The sequence below is a fragment of the Propithecus coquereli genome, unplaced genomic scaffold (genome assembly GCF_000956105.1).
Source record: "Propithecus coquereli isolate 6110/MARCELLA unplaced genomic scaffold, Pcoq_1.0 Scaffold15, whole genome shotgun sequence".
Taxonomy (NCBI): domain Eukaryota; kingdom Metazoa; phylum Chordata; class Mammalia; order Primates; family Indriidae; genus Propithecus; species Propithecus coquereli.
In genome coordinates, this window is record NW_012139413.1 from 5,118,059 (window position 1) to 5,142,970 (window position 24,912).

General features: G+C 37.2%; 1 protein-coding gene across 2 annotated transcripts in view; it reads right to left on the reverse strand.

Moving 5' to 3' along the window:
* Positions 1 to 332: 332 nt before the first annotated feature.
* The window catches only part of PLD1 (phospholipase D1, phosphatidylcholine-specific), a 166,258-nt gene continuing 141,678 nt past the window's right edge, over positions 333 to 24,912 (reverse strand). For both annotated transcript variants that reach the window (XM_012640228.1, XM_012640227.1), the window contains 4 exons: positions 18,924 to 19,058; positions 11,456 to 11,609; positions 4,377 to 4,494; positions 333 to 2,815 (listed from right to left, as the gene is read on the reverse strand). In XM_012640228.1, the coding sequence (XP_012495682.1) occupies positions 2,591 to 2,815; positions 4,377 to 4,494; positions 11,456 to 11,609; positions 18,924 to 19,058 (632 nt within the window). In that variant the 3' untranslated portion in view covers positions 333 to 2,590. The remainder of the gene's footprint in view (positions 2,816 to 4,376; positions 4,495 to 11,455; positions 11,610 to 18,923; positions 19,059 to 24,912) is intronic.

The window sequence follows — 24,912 nt, forward strand, 5'->3', positions numbered from 1 at the left end:
TTTTTCACAGACGTCATTGCTCTCTTTAACTTCAACGATGTGATATGATACTTGAGTGTTTTCAGTTGCCTGCCACCCTCTGTAGCAGGGGTGAAGAGAACCCTTCATTTCTCCTCATCTCATGTCCACATTCCATGTGATTTTTGCAGAATGCTGCACTATGTAAACTGCTACAGCAAAAGAGGCAATTATTGCATTGACTTTTCTAAAAATCCCTCCAAGTAAATTTTATTGCCTCTTTGCAGATGAGCATATTGCCTTTGAGAAAATGCAATAGAAAAGAAACTCGCCATAGAAACCAGCAGCAAGATTTCCTTTGTCTGAGACTTAAGTTTTTCATTTCATTCGCTCTCTCCTCCACCTTGTTTATTCATTTCACAAACATTACTGACATCTCTTATGTGCCAGGCACTGTTCCAGGCTCTGGGGATACACTTTACAAAATACAGTAAAGTCCCTGCCCCATGGAGCTTACATTCTAATAGGGGGACACAGACAAACACATAATACATAATATCATAGGGTTCAAAATAGCTTAGAGATATCCTGTCTGAAATCTGCCTACCACATATCCTCATTTTTGGACAATGATGAAGAGAGAGGCTAACAACAGACTACAGCAATTTTGCTAGTCCCAGTTCTACCATCTATATCGAGTGGATTTAAGTGAGTCCTTCATCCAATCTGAGCCTCAGTTTCCTTATCTATAAAATGGGGAGGGGTTGTACTAAATGACTTATTAAGGGAAAGGGTCCTTTCAGGCTTTTATTTTTCACAGTTTTATGGGAACATCTTGCACAAAATCTAGAGCCAGTTTGTTAACTGTTTTAAGGTTTAAAAAATATTTTAAAATAAAATATAAGAAATCCTTAGGTATTCCACACACACTCAATACCTCACCTGCCATTCTAAACTTCTTTTGTAAATAGCAATTGTCTTATTTACAATTGCTACAGAATGAAGTCATTTTACCGTCTTTAGCCATATAAGAGGTTATTTACTCACAAAAATATTCATTTCCATTGCTGTTTCCCAAATCCCACCTCATTTGTGAAATGTTCCCTAGCTGTGAAATGCTTTCCTGAATGTGACACCATTTCTCTCTTCTACTAACCCACATCACTGATTTTGTGCTCTTGTTTAACCTTTCTGATTGGAGTATTAGCTCCATGAAAGCAGGAAAGGAGTGCTGGCTTCTTTGAAGAACAACCCAATGACAGTCTGTCTGGCTAATCCATATACATGTATAATGATTGTGCCTGCACCATGTTTTATGGGCACAGGCCTTTTGGAACCCACATTAGCTTTTCAGTTTGTGAGGGTACTTCTGCTTAGTAACATTAGAACTTTGGTCTACTAAAGGGTACGCTAACATCTGAAGAGGAAAAACATGTTTTCAGAACAATTCACAGACTAGGACAATGTGAATTAGTAAGTATCCTAACTTCCTCGGATGCTTTGGTGGAATGTTAATGTGTATTTAATAATGCAAGCAAAGTAGTACATTTTACAATCAATTTTTCTTAAAGAAGATAACGTAGCAGGAGAGCTGAATGTCAAACAAGGTTAGACTCATGCTTATTAACTTGGTAGGAGTTGTGAAGCTTTTGATTCTCTTAAAAGACAAATTATATTCACTGGTTTGATTTTGAAACGTAGACCCTGAAATTTCAATCAATCCAGCAGCTGAGGATGACAGGAAACTTTACAGGACTAGAAGGAATCTTCTTTTCTTATCTGGATCAGATCCCCACTGACCCCTTGGAGGTTTTTGAGGTTGCATGCTCTGAGTGTTATCTAGTTGCTGTGTAATCAAATATCCTGGGCATGCTTTCAAATTTGATCAGGTGGGTCTAATCACAAGGACACATCTTGTCAGTGCCTTTGGGAGCTAAGTGAAATAAATCTCTGCCTTAATATTGGAATTTAATTCCTTCCTGTTGCTCCGGAGTGTCAAGATACAGTGTCAATGTTATCACAAGTGCCTAACACAGGCTGCTGTGTAGACTAAGGTCTGTCCTACCAGTACAGTGACTGAAAAGGAATAATGACTAAGTCCTTGGTTGGGTGAACACTACTGTAGGATCAGATGGGCAGGGGCATTCCATGTAACCTTGAAGAATCACAATAGCTTCTAGTAATAAACGGTATCTCAAACAATGCCTGTATGGACTACAAGATGAGGGCAGGTCCAGCAGACATTGGCTGCATAAATGAAAATCAGAGAAGAATAAGGAGGTTCAGGCAACTTTTGGCAACCTGGGTCACGGTTCCAGGTAAATTATTGTCACACAGGAAATGGATTTTGGCATACTTCATGGAATTTGAGTATTGTTTTAAGTTGTCGAATACATGCTACCAATAAGACTGCAGCCCCTCTTTCATGAGGTTAGGCAGAAGGATTCATAAAGCCTTGCTGATGTTCAGTGTCCTTAGTATGACTGCAGTCCTTCCCAGTCATTCCAAAGGGTCCATGGGTTGCATATGAGAGTGCATCGGGCCTGGCTTTTGCTGTGATGTCCCCGGGAAGTCACTGTGTGCAGTGTGGTCTTCAGGGTGGAAGTCTTTGAGCTGCAAATGAGTATAGCTCTTAAGTCCAAACCTCCATGGGCACTATGCCTTCTTTGGTCCCGACAGAAGGCAGTAGGCTTTCTTCAGACAAGAAATAGAAGGGGAATTGTACCAAGAACCCACGGATCTTCCTTAGTTCCTCCTCAGCTCTAATGGGATCTTCCTTAGCTAATATGGGCTTACTTATAAAGTCTCTCAGCTGAATTAAATTGTGTACTTCATCATTTGGAAGGCACCGGAACACCTGATTAGAACATAAATAGAAAATCAAGTGATAAATTTGAAAGAAACTTCCAAAAGCCCTTAATGGAAAACAATTATTCCAACAGACAAGACTTTCGTTTTATGAAACACATATTGTTAGTTTTATGTTACAGCACAGACCTGATTGAAGAATTGGTTATCTTATATACTACAAATAGGTAGATCTGCTTCCGTTAAAAAAATCATAGCTAGAACCTAATATCTGATCTATAGAAGTCATTAACTTCAGGATAAAGTCCAGCTAGTGGTAAGGAATTTCACTGACATTATCCCACATTAAGGTTAATTTTTTGGGGTAATAATCATCCCTGATTTTTACTGGAGGTTCTGGTCTAAGAAGAAAATTGCATATTATATTTTCCCTAGCTTATTTTGAAAGATGTTCATATCTATACCTTTACTTAGAGTTATCAGTTGTTAATATATAACATAATTTCCTGATTGAAAATGAGTTTTAGACATCATAACACTTGATCCCTGAATACTAAAGCATTTATTTCTTAAGAATAAGGACACGTGCCTATATAATCCAATACTATTTTTACACTTAAGGAATTAATTCCATGTCATTAAAGTTATGGTCTGTATTCAGATTTATCCTATTATCCCCAAATGTCTTTTATGGATGTTTTCCACTAACCCAAGACTCAAACAAGATTGTGCACTGCGTTTGTAAAATTACATTTTAAACACTCCATGCAAATGACCTATTTGACCATAGCCTTGAGTTTTCACTATGAAAGAAGGCCGTGTAGGCTTAGAGAATTAGGCTCTTGCCCAATTTCTCATAGATGGTTAATGAATCTCAGCTTGAATATTTTCCATGATGGGAAACTGGCTACCTCTTGAGGTAACCTGCTCCACTGTTAGACAACTCTTAACTCTTGTACATTTTTTATCACAACCAATGCAAAGACTTCACAGGAGATATATTTGATATGCATCAAATGGAGCTGGTTTTAAAACATCTTTCTAAAATTAGAGCTATCCAACAAAGGACATGTCTCATTATTAATACATTTCATCATAAGAATGGATACTGTTTATTCTGTACTATGTGCTGAATACATTTAGTAGACTATTCTTTATCCTCATAACCACCTTAGAGATATCCCTTCCAATTTATAGGTGAGGAAAGGGAGACACAGAAAGTGAAGTCACTATACACAGGTTATAGCACCAGCAACTGGGCGAGCTGGGTTCAGCTCCAATTCATTTTTTGATCCCATCGTCTTCTCTTCTTTTTGCCACTAGACACGTACAAAGGCCGGTGAGTACATGCTAAGGATGTTCACGAGGGATTCCTGCATCGGATGAGAGACCAGCATGACACTAAAGCCTCTCCTACACCAAAGTCCACGACGCTCTTTGACTCTGTTTTTCAGTGTCCACAAACAGGTATTTTACTACAACCTGGAAATGTATTGATTTTTGATGTTCGTTAAGAATACTCTACACCAATAATATGCAGAAATAATAATAATTTCTTATTTTTTGTGATGAGATTCAATAACAAGAAGGGGGAAATATGTGAACCTTACCTTATCATAAATTGTAGCATTTCGAGCTGCTGTTGAAACCCACACCTCCTTGAAGAATTTGTCACTCACTGGATCCTGAATGTCCTCACTTGGGTCAGTGAGATAGCCAAGGACAACCCTGAAACACAAGTGTCCTTCAGATTGAATAACTAAGATAAAGCAGTTTGTTGCAGGCTACACACACACACACACACACACACACACACACACACAGACACACACACACATCTCCTAAGCTGCAAAACAAAACAACTGAAGTTGCTTTGATGCTTGAATGTTTTAACTGTTGGACAGAGAGAAAGACCTTAATTTTGTCCTAAGAGCATCCCGTAGTTTGGCCTAAGGTGGTCAGAACCTTGGAGATAGGACTAGCACTCAAAACATCGGCCCTTTCCAAGGACTATGTCCTTAAATCCTCAACAACTCTGAAAAAGCAACTATTATTGTCTTCATTTTATGCATAAGGGAACTAAGGCACAGAGAGATTAAATAACATGTTCGAGGTCATACAGCTGCTAAGTGGTAGATCTGGGACTCTTATCAGGACCAACTGACTCTCAATCCTGTGCTCCTAACCAGGCCATGGTCTTCTTTTCTTCTTTCCTTCCTTCCTTCTCTCATTCTTTCCCTCTTCTATCTTCCATCTCCCTTCCTTCCCCCTCTCTTCCCTTGGGCCAAGCACTATGCTGAACTCTAGGGTACAGAAATGAATAAGACAGACATGGAGCCTCTCTGGCTAGAGTTAAATTTGATGGGTGAGACCAAAAATGAATAAATAATCACTCACAAATGGAATTAATTACAGTCATGATAAATAATTCACAGGATGTGCTTTAAGAGCATGAGTTGGGAGTGGTCAGGGAGAATTCTCCTTCACCACCTGTTTACCTAACCCCACCTGCTGTCTCTCAGAATTCAGTACAAGATCAGCTCTATAGTACTTTTCATGGATCCCTCTTCTTATCCCTCCCAGTTAATCTTGGGAGATCTGAACATTCTTCCTTTGTTCCCTACTATACTTTATATATGCTTTGTTTTTATCAAAGCACCTACAATATTTTACACACTTTTTGTTTTTAATAGGTCCATCTCCCACTTCTAGAATGCAAATTCTTTCAGAGACCATGACATGGCTACACTCATATCCTCATATCCTCATGCCTGCCGCAAAAGAAGCCACATACTAGATGTTGTCTGAATTGATCATATGTAAGCAGGGGACTAGACATAACAAAACATTCTCAGGCAAAGCAAGACACGTTTTAGAAGTGATATTTGAAAATTATAATAACCCTTGTACTTATAGAAGCCTTTAGATTTAAAAAGCATTTCCCATGAGGGAAACAAGACAGACGATTCCCCTTGTAGAGATGAAAAACTAAAGTTTGGAGACACACCAGTAATTGAGCTAGAACTCAAACAGAGTCCAAAGCTTTTTTCTCACATACCTGGTGGGTTCAAAGAATACCGAAAAGGCCTGTGCATACTGGAAAAAGCAGTGGGAAAACAGGCCTTGCAAGGGCTTTGGCTTTTACACTGAGGGAAATGGAGACTCACTGTGGACATCAGGGCAGAGGAACGACAGGATCTAACTTGTGAACTAAAATAACGGCTGCTATATTGAGAATAGACTGGGTGGGGAGGAGGGTTGAAACAGTGAGGCCAGTTAGTAGCTACTGCAGTCATCTGTGTGAGACACGATGGTGGCTCAGGCCGGCATTGCAGTGGATATGCAGACAGAGGCAACAAGTTTTACTGGTAGAGTGAATGCAGGGTGTGACAAAAAGTGAGGCATCCAAGACGACTGAAAGGTTTCTGTTGCGAGCAACTAGAAGAAGGTACAGCTTGAGATGGGGAATTCTGTGGGCAGAGATGGTTTGTGGGAGAAGATCAGAAATTCAGTTCTGAGCCTGTTGGGACTTCTTTTAAAGATCCGAGTGGCAGTGCTGAGTATGCAGTTGGATAAAGGGATCTGGGGTTGGGAGGGGAGAGAAGGCTCAGTTAGAGACATAAATCTGAGAATTGTCCTCATCCATATCTCATAAAGCCATATGGTTTTTACTGACTTCACCAAGCAGTGAGTATAGATGGAAAAGAGGATCAGGTGTACGCCAGCTGCAGGGGAGAGGAGGAGCAGCCAGCAAGGCTGGGGAGAAGCTGGGGTGTGGTGTCCTGAAACCTGCAAGGAGGCATGTCAAGGAGAACTGTATCAAATGCAGATTAGCACTGGTCATTGGCTTTAACAACCGACAGCATCACATCATGGCCCTCTTTGTTTGCATTTAAATAAACATAAGTAAATTTACATCATCATTCTTAATGGCTACAGAGCTTCCTATCACGTGAAGTTTATTTAACCAATTATTTTATTATGGACTTTTGGGTGGTTTCCAGTTTTTCATTATTAGGAGCAATGCTACCATTGACAGAATTTATTCATCATATATAATATTTTGTGAATTTCTATGATTATTTCATTAGGAGAAATTCTAGAATTAAAATTCTTGGATTGAAGAATATGAAAAATTACTCCAAGAAAGGCTGTACCAACGCAACAGTATTAACCATGCTTGCTCTCCCAGTCATCTCCAACACTGTCAACTCTTTAAAAAGCTCAATTCGATAGAGCTAAAAGGGCAACTCATTTTAGTTTTAGTCTGCACTTTTTCCACTAAATAAAAAAAAATTTTTTAGATGGGTCTGGTACCATGGGCTAACTAGGATTCTTGAGTGTTTTTAACCTCAAAATTCTGTTTTTACTTCAAATAATACCTCCTTTAGACTATATGAGAATAACTTTTAAAACAAGATTTAAGGGATGATATTGCACATAGATGCTGGCTGCTAATTAAGACCCAAAGCAAAATGTTATTGCTCCAAATCTGAGAGACAGAGCAAGTGATGACAATAAGTCAATTACAGTAATACCTTTGATTTGGGCCAGGTCTAAGGTGCTGAAAATTAGGCAAAAAGGGTTTTTTTGTGACTTGTCTTTTAAATTAGAACAAGAGGTGAGCCAATGTGTCCACCAAGTTATCAGTTGAAGGGCTTGTTTGTAGAAAAAGTATTTAAATAAATCTATAATAGGAAATACTTAGCAACAAACTATTTTCCCTGTATTTTAATTATAAGAAATTTATATTAAATTGCACAGTAAATATAATATGAAGTACTTTGGGTATTCTTTCAAGGACTAAAGTTTGAGAGAAAACTAGTTTGATTTTATGTTGATGTGTATAATGGCAATTATTTAATATTTGTTTATTCATCACAAAAAGTGGGACAGTAGGAAAACCACAAAAAATTATTTCTGTTCTTTCCATTCCTCTTCTCTGCCACTTTGAATGATTCTGAGCTCTACTTGTATAGATAACGGTTTCTGTTGAGTGATGGTTATATCTGTAAAGTTTGGATAATTTTCTAGGACTTGAACTCATCAGCTCATAGCTGTGACATTCAGTGCAGTACTCGATGGTTGGTTCTGTCTCAATTTAGAATTGATTTCACATTGAGATGTGTCTCTCTATTTCTATTCAAAAATAGCCCAGATGGAAAATAGATTGAAGCTGCGTTTTTTTCAACTGAGAAAATGGCTGTGCTCTAAGCCATAACATTTATCTTTGGGAACATTTCCTAATAAAAAGAGGCTACAATTGACACAAGATTTTTATGTGCTTTTTAATACATTATCTGTGTTTGCCACTGGGGCAAAGTGAAAATAATTGTTTAAGAACAACTGCCTCTTTAAGACAGTTTGAAAATTGCCAGGAAAAATAAAGTACCTAGGAATAAAGTTAGCATAAAACGTATAGGATCAGCATAAAAGAAAAAAAAAGGAATGATTTACTGAAGAACAACCCTCCTCCCCCTCAACAATAAGACCAAAGCTTTTTTGAAGAACAATAAAATAATTGAATAAATTGAAGTCCGTACCTTTTTCTTCAACAGGATGACTCAATATTATAAAGATGTCGATTCTTTTTATATTAATCTATAAATCTGCTATAATCCCAATAAAAAATCTAATAGGGATTTGAGAGAACTTGAGTAAATAATTAAAAGTTCATGTGAAAGAATTAATATTTATGAATAGCCAAAATTATTCCGAAAAAGAATACTAATATGGAGAAGCAGAATGGCAAAAAGTAGTATTAAAATGTACAGCCACAGTAATTAAAATAGTATCACACCGGTGTGCAAGGACACAGACTTTCAATGTAACAGAATAGAGAGACTAGAGATCAGAGGTCAGAACAATGGCAATTCAGTGCATCACGAAGAGGTTCTGCAGACTAGAGAGGTGAAGAACCCTACTGCACATCATACAGGTCTGATCAGCCGGTTAGTTGGGGAAAAAAGTTACAGCCCCTGCTTCATTTCTTACATTAAAATAAACTGCAGACGTTAGATGCAAAAAGTAAAATCAAACAAGTACTAGAAGAAAATATAAGTAAATGTTTGATCTTGTACTGGGGAAGCTATTCTAAACATATAAGAAAAGGGGAAAAAACAAAGAATAAACAGATTTGATTAACAAGGATTGAAATATTTTCCCCAAATACTCTAAATATGATTAAAAGTCAAATGACAAAACAAATTTGCAACACATGTGACAAAGGAATGAGCATCCTACATATTTAAAGCACTTAGAAATCATTAAAAGAAACTTAAACATTCCAACATACTGGGTAAAGGGGGTGGAGGACTTGTAGCCTTCTGATTTCAAGATTGTTGCTTTTTAAGCACCAAAGGAAGCAAGAAAAGCTTCATCTTTCTCTGCTGCATCCCCTTTAATAGAAGGATTTGTTCTGTAAAATTTGGATTCAGTTAAAAGGCTACACTTAAGGACCTAGAAGGCCACATGTGGCCTTAAGGTCGTAGGTTCCCCACTCCATTTACAAATGAACAATTTACACATGGCTAATAAACACGTTCTTCAAAAAAAAAACCCTAAAAATGCATATTAAAATAATGAAATTCCACTTGAAATCCAACAAATGGGCAAAGATTAAATAAAATACTAGAACTCAGTAAAGATAGAAGGAATAAACCGTCTAAAACATTGCTAGTGATGTAATAAGTTAGAGAGCAAAGGAAGCTTTGTTAGTCTAAGGGAACAATTAAGAAGGTGAACAAGATGGTATTTACAAACATATCCATTTTTTTATATTAGCAAAAAAAATCTGCCAAACAATGAGGTATTAGCTAAAGGAATATGGCACATACACACAATGAAATATGATGTAGCCATTAACATATAGTAGAATACTTAATGACATGGAAAAACATGTGTAACATTATTTAAATAATAAAAAATATTGTAGACCTGTGAGAATCTAATTTTGTTTTTTAAAAAAGAAATACAGTGTATTAATATATATGTATAGAAGAAAGTGGAATGATAGGTATTGAATGTTTAAATTGTTAGCACTGGGTGGTAGTATTACAGGTGAATATAATCTTCTTACTGATTTTCTGTATTTGCTAAATTTCTACAACAAAAATGTGTTGAAATCAGAACCCTCTACCTCTATAATTATTATACATTTAAAAAGTTATATAGAAGCCCACCATTTTAAAGAGTATACTTAAGTTCTCCAGGAAACGAAAAGATATCTGACATATATTTCCAGCTTACAAAAGGAAATATTTGTTTCCTTACATATTCTGCAGTAGGCAATCAATGGGATGATTAGCAGGGTACTAATTTTAAATTCTCCCCTGCTAAATGAAATGAATTAACATAGAAGCTTATTGAAATATCAGTGGTTTGAAAATATTCTTACTGACAAAACAATTAATAACAAAGGCCGCAAATAAAGCAATAAAAGTTGTTAGAAGGTAATGACAGATTTTGAGGGATGGATTTGCCGAGCTCCTTGGGCACAGAGAGCAGAATGAATGTCTCTAGAACTGAAGCTTATGTTGGTCTCAGAAGCCAGAATCGGGACTGGTAGCAATGAGGGAAATGGCCTCCACATTTGCAGGGAGTGAAGTGCTCATTATGTGCCTGTCTGCAAATGAGTCCATTTCCAAAGTGGATCGTTAACACATAAAGGATCAAAATAACAGTGCTGCAGTGCAGTGCCCTTCCCCAAATAGCATAATGCACTGCCTCTAACTACACCAGGGCCACTTGCTGCGTCTCACTATAGAGGCCACACAAAATCACATCATGGCACACATAGTTCTAGAATCATAAAATCATGGACTTCCTGCAATGGCCTAGCAGTGAGACAGTGGTCAGCGTGTTCCACAGACAGTGGGGAGATCAGTGTGTCTGCAGTGAGCAAGGGAAAGAGGGAGAGGAGAAGAGGTTATGTTAGGAACAAGGATTTTACTTGTTGCGTGTTTACTTGTGAGGTAGGAAGCCACTGGACAGTAGTGAGCAGAGGAGTGTCATGATCTAGAAGGTTCTAGAAGGATCACTCTGACTGCTGCGGAGAATAGACAACGGGCTGGGGACAATCAGAGCCCCAGCCCCAGAAAGAACTAAATAACACTTTATCGAATGAAGGACTCATTTAGAGTCACACAGTCTAAATGAGACCAGCTTCCTAGCCCAGTGTGCTCTCTGCTTGAGCACAGATTTGTTTAAAACTCACATCTTCTTGCCAAAGATCAGGGATCTTCCACATCTGGAGTCATCTTAAACCTGAGAACAGAAGTTCCTACATTTAAATTTGATACCAGTAGTCACTGGCATCCTCCTTTAATAATTTTTATTATATTCTTCTATTACTGGACTTATTTTGATTTTTAAGACTGAACTCACTTTTAAAAACTTAAATGGACACTAGATGGTTTGACCTGGTCTGGTCCTAAATCAATTAATATATTTAAAATGCTAGTGTCTCCTATTGTACCTAAAAATAATAAAAAGCTATGACAAATGTTCATGTACCACCCAAAGTCATTTCACATACTACTGGTGGTATATATCATATATTTTGGGAGACACTGTTTTAGACAAAGAAGAACCTGGGAGGGCATGTGTCTAAGGGCCAGAGGGCAGGGCTGGGTCCCAGTGCCCGTGGCAGTGGAACCACATCAAAGAGACACAGCTTCGGAGGGCTGACCTAAAGCACTGTAGCCGAAGTCCTTGGGCGAACCGGCCAGCTTGATACTCTTCTCCATCCATTACTGAAGGAACCGTCTCTGTATCCTGCACAATGACAGCCATTTCACTGTCACGCTTTCCCAGCAAGCTTCGATCATTTATGTTGGCAGAACCTATAAGGAGAAAACAGTGAAATTAAACAACCTCTTTATTGTGGCAGACACCGTTGATTGACCTCTCCACTCATTTCTTCCTTGCCAACAAAACCCTAATTTTGTTCAGGTTATCTAGGGAAGATGTGCTTTAGGGAGGTGGGGCCCTCCCTAACCCAAGGGTGAATCTCGATCAGTCTAAGCCAGCTATGGTAATTTCATTATTTTTCCCAGTGACTGGCTTAAGAATAGGCACTTGATGTGGTTCTAGTCAAAGCGACATGAAGGAAGGTCTTCTTCCTTCTCCTGAGACAGTTTTTCCCCTTTGTATAAAGGAACACAAAAAATGGATGCTGTCTCTTCCAGCTGTTAGATATTTTGGCTTGAGGGATTTGATGACATGATTTCAGGAGCTTTTGCAGCCATTTTGCAACCACTAGGGGATAAACAGACAAGCTGAAGGTGGCAGAGCAGAAAGAAGAATCTTCAACCCTTGAACTTTCTGACCTTCTTTTATGTGAAATTATATATTTTCCTTATTGTTTTACACACTTTTAGTTGAATTTTCTACCTTGTGGTGCAAAGGATTCTGATATAATCATCCGGCACTTAAAGAAAAAGGGCATGCTTACCAGTTCAGTAGAGAAGATGGCTTTGCTTTTACAGTTAAGAATCAGATTCCCTGCATAATTATGAATGTCAAAGCCCAAGAGTACCTTCACAATCAATAGAGCATAATCTCAAATACAGATTGTCATTTGTGGCTTTGGGCTTTCCACTCCCTTGCCTCACTTGTGTGGCATGCCAAGAGCTTCTGTATCAACTTCTCTCCATTCTATTTTTAAATCCAAATGAGGCGAGAATGTTGACTTTCACATGTGAAGGGCGCATATTTTGCTATTAGTTCAACCTGTGCTTTCTGAAATCCTCTGCCGTGTATTCAGAAACCCCATCACGTTTTCTGTATTCATCGGTGAGGCTTCCCGCTTTGAATCCTTTGGGCGTCCTACAAACTACAGATGGGGCCTGACTGACTCTTTTCTTCTTGCTCCTCTTGCCCTAGTCGCACACTGCGCTGCGTCTGCAGACGTGGGGCAGAGGGGTCGGGTTGGACAGGTGCACCGGCGGCCCTCTGTGACTCGGGCAGCCAGAGCTGTAAGGTCACGGCAGCCTTGCTGTGAGCCCAAGTGGCGAAGTTTTCTGCATGAGAAAAATCTGCCCTTTCTGGAAGAGACTTCACTGCCATTTGCCAGGATATTACCACATAGTTCATACACAAATCTATGATGACTATGGAAGTGAATGGTGCCTCATGGTGGCCCTGGGTGACAGAGAAAGGAAGGTGCACCCTGCAGAAATGTGGGAGCGCTACTGGCGTGCTTTAAGGTGGGAACCTTTGAAATGCTTTGTTTTGTTAGCAAATCATCCTTTATACACACACTTACATTTTGGTTATGCTATAAAATTTGCAGCTATATCTTTGGGCTTGATAGTTGCCTAGTGTTAATCTGGGCAATTCACTTAATCTTTCTCAGCTTTAATATAATCTTTCATAAAATGAAATAATAATATACACCTTGTAGGGTTGTTCTGGCAAATAAGTAAGACCATGTGAAAACACTGACTGATCTATAAACTGCTCTACAAATGTTAATTATTGGCATTATTATCACATACTTATTAACTCTATAATATCTGTACCAGAGAATAGTGCCATAGGAAGGAACAATTTGCTGGAATGTAGCATTTGCATCAAAGGAGTCTCCTTTCTGGCTAAATCACCCCGTATATGCACTGTAAGAACTCAAAGAATAAGGTTTCCATTGTGCTGCTTTAGGACTTCACTATCCCCTGGCCCCAGCAGAGGCCGCTGTCAGGCGAGAGCTGCTGAATTGGGCAGACGTGGCTGCTCTGTTCAGCGTCAGGAGAACTAGGGAAGTGAGCTCTCCTGGAGTAAGAAAGCCTCCTACACACACACACACACACACACACACACACACACACACACTTACACGGGCCCCTAACCCCTCCCACCACAGTGGGCCTCCGCACTCCGGAGGGGAGGAATACATTCCTGGAATTCTTGGCATTCTGAGCTGGAATTCCGAGAGAGGGTAATTCTTCTTTAAAGGCCAACCTGGAGTTACCCAAAGCACTGACTCTCAACCACATTGGATAAGTGAGTTGGCTACTATTTAACAGGAATGTGAAGAAAGGGATGAAAACATTTTAGATGAATTGAATAAATGAGATACTGACAATGAGGTATTGATGGATATAAATGCTACCTCCATTCTTGTTGTTAAATGTTCTTGTATTCTGAAAATCAAATTCAGAACAGCAGCTATAGTGTTACCCTATTTTTATATAACATATTAGGAAGACGAGAGAGCAAGAGATCTAGAAAGACAGCACACTGAACTGTTCACAGTGGTAGGTGCCTTCTAGTGGAGAGAGAGGAAAATGAGGGGAATTTTGACCTTTTACTCTATATACATCCTTAGAGTTTAAAATATTTACAACCAATATGTATTATATTCACATATTACTTTTTGTGGTAACTGCACAATACAGTTTACAAAAAGTGGTTTGATCATTTAAAACCACTTAGTTTTTAGAAAATGACCTATTCTGAGTCTGCTGTTAGGAAACTTTTTAAAAATTGTGAAATATAGCAAAACACAAAAGAGTGTATAAAAACACAGATGCACAATTTCGGCAATAATAAAATAAACATCACTGAATTTACGACCTGGGCTGAAGACAGTGTTACCACATCCCAGGAGGCCTCCAGCACCTTCCCGTGCATACCATGTCCTAACCCGCAGGGAGACCTGGTGTTGAATGTTGTGTTCACCATGCTCTGCATGTTTCCTAAACAAAAAATAATTTACTTCTAACTTTAATTTACATAAGTAAATAATATAGCTTATTATCTTTTGAGAGTTTTTCGTTCAATATTATGTCTTTGGTATTTATCTGTGCATAATTGTAACACATTTATTTTCCTTGAATAAACACACCAGGGATTTATTTATTCATTCACTATCGATGGATGTTTGGGTTGCTTCCAGAGTTTTGCTGGGGTGCACATTTCTCCTCTATATATTTGTGAATTTGTTTCTTGGCATATACATGTGAGAGTTTACCTTGGCTCCGCACGCAGGAGTAGACTGCTGTTTTACTAGGTAAGGCCAGAATGTTCTCCAAAGTGACTTCCAACTTACACTCCCACCAGCAGTGGAGGGGAGTCTATTGTTCCACAGCTTTGCCAATGCTTAGATTGCCCGACTTTTTAATTTTTGCCAGTCTGGTATTTTTAAAAACTCTTATTTGTCTAATTGTTATATTAATGAATGAACATTTTTTCATATATTTATGGGCCTTGGGTATGTTCTCTTTGGTGGAGTTTCCATACAATTGCTTTGTCCATTTTTCTTTGGATATTTGTCTTTTCTTATTGATTTATAGGAGTTCTTTATGTGTTCTGAGTATTAAATGTGTTGCAAATATCTTCTTTCAGTTTGTGGTTTATCTTTTTATTCTTTTTATAGTATCTTTTAATGAATAAAGTTCTGAATTTTAATAGTTAGATTTATCTTTCTTTTCCTTTGTGGTTTGTACTCTTTTGGTGTGTCTTGTTTAAGAAATTGTGAATCCTTCTGTGGTAGGCAGAATAATAGCCTCCAAAGATGTCCATGTCCTAATCTCTGAAACCTATGAATATGGTATGTTACACGGTCAAGGGGAATGAAGGCTGCATGTGGAATTAAGGTCACTAATCAGGTAACCTTAAAATAGAATGGTTATCCTAGATTATCCAGGTGGGCCCAATATAATCACAAGGATCCTTAAATGTGAAGGGGGTCAGAGGGGGATGTGAGTACAAAAGAATGGGCTGAGACTTTAGGGAATTTTCAGAGAGATGCAGTGTTTCTGACTTTAAAGATGCAGGAAGGGGCCATAAGCCAAGGGATGTGGGCAGCCTCTGGAAGCTGGAAAAGGCGAGGAAACGGACTCTCCCTGTGGGCCCCTAGAAAAGAATGCGTCAGCCCTGCTGCACCCCGATTTTGGCCCAGTGAGACCCATGTTGAACTTGTCATCTACAGAAGTGTCAGATAATAAATTTGTATTTTCGTACGTCACTAAGTTTGTGGTCATTTGTTACAACAGTAATAGAAAATTGACATACCAACTCTACCCTGTTTTAGTTTATCTATTTTAAAGGAAACTCTCCTATTGAGTCCACTGGGCTACTCTGTAGTTTCCACTCGCTTGTGTTCCCTGTGTCTCCAGAACAGAAGTTCTCAGCTCGGACTACACATTAGCATTACCTAGGAAGCTTTCAAAATCTACAACAAAAACAAAACTTACCCAGTGTTCAGGCCCCAAACCAGATGAATTAGATCAGAATTTCTGGAATTTCTGGAAGTAGGCATTGGTATACCACTCTGTCTACATATCTGTTATTACTTCATCTTTTTGTTTTGATCCAATTAAAAGTAAATTTGCAGACATGAAGAAACTTCCCACTAAATGATACATATATACCTTTAAAGCTCCCCAGGAGCCAGAGTTGAGACCCACAGGACTAGAACTTTTTAGAATAAACACAATCCCTCTTTACTGGGGCAGCCTTTCAACTATAGACCTTCACATGCCACACTCAAGCCTGCCCTTTAAGTACTGATATTCATGACCTCTATGTGGCTTCCCCATTCACACACCCTCACTGATTGCCTCGGGGCCTTCTTGCCGGTTTGACAACATCCATCCCAATGTTTCTGGTCTCAGGTGGAAGCAGTAGCTGCCTCTCCTGCAGCCCGTGAGCTCCGGGAGGGCAGCGCACTGTTTTATTCACGTTTTGCATCTCCCTGTTGTGCTTTGCTGTGGATTAGTGAACATTAAAAACAACTGTTTCACTTAGTTAACAGGATAGACTATCATTTTATTTAAAGTGTAGTTTTTCCTTGTTTAGGAAAGCAAATAAATGTTAGTTTGGTTAAGTGCTTAAAATTAAGATGAGTTAGAAAACTGGATGTGGTCACAGATTTCATGACCAGCCAGACTGCCCAGGGCAACAGGTAATTGAAGCTATACACAAAAGAGATCTTCAATGTGAGAAAACAAATATTTCCTCATGAGGAAAAACATGAGGATGAACAATTAGTCGTTTTTCTCATGTTGATTACTGAATAATTTGTGCATAAGTTTGCCATGTTAGAAAACTTAATCACAGGTTGCGTTAACCTCCTTTAACACCTGTAAAAATATTCTCAGCCTAACTACTCAAACTCCTCTCTGAGAATTTTAAACATTGTTCTCTGTGTTATGAACTTAAACAAGGTGGATGTGTTAGGGAAGCGACAATAAACCTGCTTACTTTTAAAGTTTCCACAGAGATAAAAAGAATCAAAGAATCTTTGTATTTTTCCTCGGGAGAAATCTATTCTTTAAGGCACATTGCCCTTGGGGAAGGAAAAAAAAAGAAAAAAGAAATACAGCCTCTTAATACTAGCAAGGAAGACCTCTTCATACTCCCAGGGCCACATCTTCAGTTTCAAGAGAGTGGATAGGAATAGTGTGCCAACTGGATCAATTATTGCGAGCCGAAATAAATTGTAGCCTTTGAGGGTTCAGAGTTCTTTCTAGAAAATAAGTCAATTAAAATACCGAACAAACCTATTTAACTGTTAGCTCTGTTGCTGAAAACTACTTTGCATTTACACTTTATGTAAAGCAGGCTGAAAGTCAAAATGACCTTTTGAAGGAAAATACTTACATCTGTCAATTTTGACTTCGAGTTCTAAAATCTTGTTGAAGACACCAACTGAATTTTACTTGGCTTTATTTGTTTATTTTTCCATTTCAGCAAACATCAATATTTTTTCTTTCCTACTGTCATTGCCAAATTTAATATAAAGATATTCTGAGGTTGGCTTTTGAAGAGCAAGTCCAGAGAAGCCTGGGGGCAATAACAGATACCTTATACACTGAAGCCCTACAGAGCTTCAATCCCTATAGAGAAAAAGATCAAAGAATAAGATATTTTTCTTAAATGTCCTATTCAAGTATTAAAAGAATGTGTGTGTGTGTGTGTGTGTGTGTGTGTGTGTGTGTGTGTGTGCATCTTTCTCTTTCACCACACTGTAGTCTAGACATCTTCTGGCTTTAGAATTACTTTTCCTTTTTTTTAAAGTCACATTCCAGATAAGGCAATCTCATCACTCCTAGATACGAGATTTTTTTCTTTTCTCAGTGGAGGATGGAGGTCATATTTATTGCCAAAAAATTCAAAATACTCCATAACATTTAGTTTCTTAAAGAATAGGAAAGTATCTTGAGATAGCTGAGAAACTACATTTTATTTAAAACAGATGAGTGGAATTCCCAATAGTGGGACACATCCTATCTCTAGGTAACATGCCCCCACCCTGGTTACCTCATATATCTGGCTGGTTATTAATACTCTGTTTCTCGTCCTGGCCTTCTAGTGTTCATTTTACATAATATTAGAAGGCAAAACGATTCAATGATGGAAATATGAAGCTTTCCATGTGTGTGAAAGAATGAAGCTGAACATCCACTTTTCCGGCCAGGTTAATCTAATCTGGGAAGAATGTATAACCAGTAACTCTCTCCTGAATCTGTCAGTAGGGAAAGGCTTTGGAGAAATCTACTGTGATCCTTGACAAGAAAAGACTGCAGACCTTGTACAGAGCTGCATTCTGTCATTAATACACAATTCTCTCAACCACACACATATCAACAAAGCTGGACTGCTCTACATCCTGATTATTGAAACCCAAAACATAGATGTTAGGAAAAATAATGGTCAGGATAGAGGCAGTATATTTTAATATCCTTCTGATTTGACTTTTGCCCAACTTCAGGTTTGTGGTAATGGTTAGGTGGTTAGGTGGACATGGTGTAAACACATGCAATTTACCACAAGGTACTTGCTTATGACACACTTTCCCTTCCCATTTCTGCCCCCTTCCCAATCCCTGAAACCTAGCCACTTGGATTCAAAATAAAAATAAAGAAACAAGAGGGAATTGCTGACATCAGGCAAATCATTGCACTGCTGGGTTAACTCGCTACCTCTGGATCCTGCGATTTGCAGAGTCCATTTAATTGCTCTGTCCCTCTGCTTCTTCATAGGTAAAAACAGGTTAGAAATGAAGTAAGAGAAGATGATTACTTCAGAAGGGGTTCAGATATTACATTATTGTCTCTCTCAGCTGCAAAGGAAGCTTGAGAGGAATCGCAGCAGAGATTTTTGCATGGGGTGAGTCAGCTGGCAAGGAATACAGTTATGGACCATATACTTACCAATAATAACTGTGTTGTCATCGGCAATTAACAACTTGCTGTGGACGTAGATAAGCTCAGTGACAAGGTTTCCTTCAAGCTCTGCATGTGTTCTGAGACCACAGAATGATATGTAATTTATCCACTGATTACCAACTGTAAATTAATAAAGAAATTACTAAAATTAATACGGCCAAGCTCAATAAAGGCACACTAAATTTTATTGCTCGTTCAAAACAAATATACTACTTAAACAGGCTATTCAGAATAAATTATATATTATATATATGTTTTTTCTATTTCAGAATTCACCCAGGATATATTTTTGCTATCCAAATTTTCTGTTGTTAAGCTGGATGGCTATACATTTTTAAAAAATCGTATTAAAATGCTTTCTGTCTTCTCTTTGCCAAGGAAATCCCGAAAGGTATTCAAATATGAACATTTTATTTTAATGATTTGGTAACTGCAGAGTGATGGTTAAAGCTGAGCCCAAATGGATAAACCAAGACTTCAGTGTGACACTTGCTCCTATCTTAGTTGACACCTGCTCGAGTTTAATTCAGACACGAGGTGTGTGCCAAAGCCACCTGATGCATACATAATTTGTAGCACATTCAGTCCTAAGCAGCAGTAAATTTTACAGACTTTGGGTAAATAAAAACGTTGGCAATTAAAAACCCCTTTTCCTCCTAGATTATTAAAATCAGGAAATGAAAGAATCCTTACTACATTTGACTTAGGAGAATTTTATTCAGAGCAAGCAGTACCAGGTTTGTACTTTAAAATATTGCCCTCTCATCTCATCATGTGAGGGCCATTCATATGATGATAAGAAATGCATTCCATACCAAGCCAATCCAAAATCATTACCCTGGTGTGAGTGTTAGTCACAGGATTTTATGGTCCCATACCCACACAGCAGTTGTCCCGGACAAGCAAAGTCTGATACTAAGAATAAATGGAGTGGAACCAAACCATCACAAATTCTAATGGAAAGAGAGTACATATCTTCTTTTTCTTTAAGAGAATTTGAAGCATACTAATAGAAGCAATGGTATTTCGTGTTCCATTTACTGAAGTTTCTATTTATTATTGATGCTTTCTATTTTGCTATTGATGTTATTCAGTGTTTCTATTAAGTTTGTATATCTTGGAAAGAAATTCATTCATAGGTTATATACAGAGATTCCGCCTTTTAAACACTTCCCTTATATAGATGAGTGATCTTACATAGTTCTGTTTAACAAGAGTTGATATGCTGGTATACTAACACATCATGTGTAAGAGATGCACTTCTAAAATGTTTCATGTAAATGAGATTTTTGCAATAAATTTCTTCCCCCATTTGTTAATGTTATATTGGAAAGATGCTTCATCTAAAGCAGTACCTCCTTTTAAAAATCTTTTCTGATGCATTTCCTCTTTTAAGCCCCTCAAGTATATAAAATTCCTGGAAAATATTTCTAATATAATGCCTAATATTTTACAAATATTTACGTAATCCTCAATTTTTCCTACTGTTGCACAGGAACTATGTCTTACACATCTTGGTATCCTCATCCTTGCATAGTGCTAAAAAAGGTTGAATAAATGAGTGAATGGATCAATGGATAAGGATTCAAGTAGCAGATACTATTTTAGGTTTTAGTTTCTTCATATCATCTACTTTCCTGCAACTGGCTCTCGATCTAGAATCTATAATTTCAAGACACAAAGCAGCTTTTTAAAGGAATCATGGAGCAAACTCTGTACTAAAGTAAACAGGTTCTGCAGTAATTTCCCGTTAAAAATTCACACTGAATATAGTAAGTAGACCAGTGGTTCTCAGTGTGCACAAGGACCACCTCTGTGGGACTTGTTAAAAGCAGATTCCTAAGATCCTTTCTAGAATTCTGATTTAGCAGAAATCAATTTGATAAGTGCCCTAGGGGATATTGTTTTTGAATGACACTGCCAAAGACCTTTCGTATTTGTAGATTTAAGATCAGTAATATACATTAAGAAAAATAATATATCATGATCAAGTGAGATGCATTGCAGGGGTGCAAGTCTGCTCAATATGAGGAAATCCATTATAAGACATCATATTAATCAATCGAAGGAGAAAAATCATATGATTATCTCAACAGATGCTAAAAAGCTTTTGACACAATTCAGTATCTATTCCTGATAAAAGCAATGAAGAAACTAGGAAATGATGACTACATGCTTAAAATATATAATACATGTATTATATATGTGTATGATATATGTATATGTGTGTGTGCATGTATATAATATCTTCAATACTATTTAATATTGCCTTGGAGGTATCAGCCAATACAGTTAGACAAGAGAAATTATATAAGTGAAACCACCTCCATTTGCAAATACTATGATAGCATACATGGAGAATCAATGATAACATTATATCAATAAAAGAATTAAGTACAGTAACAGGATATAAATTAACATATAGAAATCAGCAGCCTTCATACACACAAACAATAACCACTTAGAGAATGTAAGAACAGACAAAGCCCCATTTACAATGTCAACTAAGAAGATAAAATGCTTAAACTTAATAGTATATGTGTAAAACTTTTATAAAGAAACATTTAAAATACTATAAAGATACAACAATATACTTGAACAAATGGAAAGAAATCTCTTGTTCTGGGATGGAACAATTCAACATTAAAAAGATGTCAACTCTTCCCAGGTTAATTTATAAATTTAATGTGATCTCAGTAAAAACACCAACAAGGTTTTATAGAGTTATACTCCATAGTGATATTATAGTTCATATGGAAAAATAAACACTCAAGAATAACTAGGAAAAATTGGAAAAGAAAAGCTATGAGGGGGCATTAGCCCTATCAGTATTAATGCATACTATAAAGTCTGTAAAATTAAAGCAGCACAGATATGGCACATACATAGACAGATAAGCCCGAGAATGGAATAGAAAGTCCAAAAAGAGACTCAAGTACATACAGAAATTTTGTATATGATAAAGACAGCATCTGAAATGGCTAGGACAAGGACTTCTAAATAAAAGGTGCTAGTACAATTGCATTGACACTTGAAAAAGACAAACTCCAAGAACTTCATCAAGAGTAAACTCCAAACGGATCAGAGATAGAAATGCATGCATATGACACCAGACAAGTGTTGCAAGGAAATAAGGTGAATTTCTGTATACTCCAATGTAGGGAAGACTTCGTAGCTATCTAGAAGCAATAATAGAAAAGATTGATAATATTGGCTAGATTAAAACAAAAACAATATGTTTGCATGACACAAAACCCTGTAAACAAAAGCAAAAGGCCAAAAGACAAACTGGGCAAAAGTATTTGCAGTATATATCACAGATAAAAAGGTAAGAGTCCTAACATATAAAGAACTCAATAATTGAAGGGAAAAAGAGATAAACAGCTTGATAGAAAAATGAGCAAAAGACAAACAGACAATTCACACAAAAGAAACATTTGAAAAGATATTCATCCTTATAATAATAAAGTGCAAATTAAAACTACACCAAGAAACTACTTCTTACCTATGAGACTGGCAAAATAGTAGATGTAAATGGTAGGACAACATAGTCTGTTAGTGAGACTGGGTTGAAGCAGGCTCTCTCATACATTGGTGATGAAAATGTAAATTGGTACAAATTTTTTAGAGGGTCATGTGGCAAAATCTAACAAAGCTCCCTATGTGTTTACCTCTTAATTCAGCAATCCCGTTCTACAAGTTTATCCTAAATATACACCTCCACCTGCTTGATAAGAAGCAGGATATTTATATAGACTCAAAGTGTTTTCCAACAAAACACTTATTAATTACAAAGGGAAAATAGAAGCTTTACGGTGAGGAACTCCAGCAGACATCACCTTTGCCAAGTGGATCAAAGTTAATATAACCAGTAATATTAACAAACCAACACCATATTCCTCCTGATATGATATACTAAGAAGAACACATCAGTTTTTTGATATTCCTGCCCAAATGCATAACCTAAATCTATTCAGTTACTCTGAAGAATATACTTCAATTTGGGTATGTCAAATTGAGGTATATTAGTCAGAGGGCCTCTCAGTCCATACCTACTTCCCACTCATCCTTGGCTATGCAGTGACTCTTATGAAGTGATATAATCTTTATTTCTTTGTGAAAAATGGCCTTGGGAAGAAAACTAACAGTTTGTACCAGCAACAGATGTGAAAGAAAGATGATAATGTTCCTAGCCAGAAAGTGAACATTTTGGATGAATTCACAAGTGTGGTCTGTCAAATGCAACGTGGGTACCCATTTACGACATGAAAGAATCCTCCACGTGCTTTACACGGAAAGAAGAAAAAGCAAATGGAGAAAATATTATATTTTGGCCAGTACTTTATTCTGTGAAGAAAACTAGCTCAACATGTAATTGGTACAAAGTTGGTGGTGTTAATTTATGTTGAGGATATTCTGGGGAAACAAGTGCCTTTAGAAGAAAACGTGAGAAAGCCAGGAGCGTATACAAGCATTAATACAGAGCAATAGATGGGCAAGTAGCAGAGAGAGTTCCAATTATATGTCATGGAGGTATTTTGAGAATCTGGAGATTTACACGGGTCCCAGGACATATCTGTTGTGAGCACTGGTGTATATGTACCTCAGAGGAAGAGAAACTCAATACAATAGACTCAATGTTGATAAGGAGATTTTGTGGAAGGGCATCAAGAGTTTTTACAGTTGTTACTTGAAAACTTGTAACACTTTGTGTATATACGTTCCTAATCCTGATTAAAGACCTCTGGCCCTTATCTTAAATTATACTAAATTGGTTGCTAAAATGCTATAATTCACAAAAATTATAAAAACGATAAATGCTTTAAACATTAAATCTCTGATGACTGGAGTATCAGATAATTATACATTAATAGCTGCTGTTTTTCTTTTCAGGAATTTTAACATATTCATAGCAGCAGTTTTGTTATTCTAAATAATTAAAACAGTAGAGAACTATATTTTTCTATCCAATTAGAGATTAGTTAGTTCATGTATTTAAAACCCACTACATATGCAAAAACAAAACAATACAACCTTGTACTTCAGAAAAGGACATTATGTAATTAATCTGTTCTCTCCATGTTTAGAATGTGAACATTCTCCCCACTGAGATGCCTTATTTTGACTTGTTCCCAGGGTACTTGGAAATCTTTTCATAAATGGGCTTAACACTGAAATTACTTCTTGCATTAAAATCCATTTTTTTTTTCCCTGAACAGGCAAAGGCTTGGAACAGAGTCCAGAGCCAAAGGAAATGGTTTGTATCAAGCCCAGGACATTTTTACTGTTAAGAAACTAAATAACAAGCTTGTTTTGACTTTTTATTCTCCTATAACCTCACCTTTACATTTTTACAAGCCACTGCCAGCACTGAATGACTTTCCCAATTTTGTTTTATCAATATGTCTTTTATAGACTTACTCATTTACTGTCATCTTCATTTTAACCCATTAGGAAATATAGATAGAGAGAATAATATGGTAATCTTCTCTGTCTTAGATAAAATTAGATACAGCTTTTGGAAGCATTTGTTATTGGTGATGTACATGTCTTGCGTTTAAAGTGGTTTTCTGAAGTTTTATAGATCAAGCAGACCATCAGTAGAAACTTATTGAACACACAACACCAATGTGTATGTGTGTATATATATACATTTTAAAATTATATACATGTACTAAAAGTTTGTCATTATTTTGAAAGCTTCCAAATAATTTAAAAATTCTTAAAATTTATAAATTTTAGCATAAAATTCTTTCCTTTACAATTCAATAGGTTTTTAAAAATGGTATATTCATGAAGCTGTATAACCATCACCACTACCTAATTTTAAAACATTTTATGACCCACAAAGAAATCCCATACTCAACAGTCACTCCCATTCCACTCCCCCAGACCCTAGCAACCACTAATGCTTACTATCTCTACAGATTTGCCTGCTGAAGGCATTTCATAAAAATGGAATCAGACAATATGT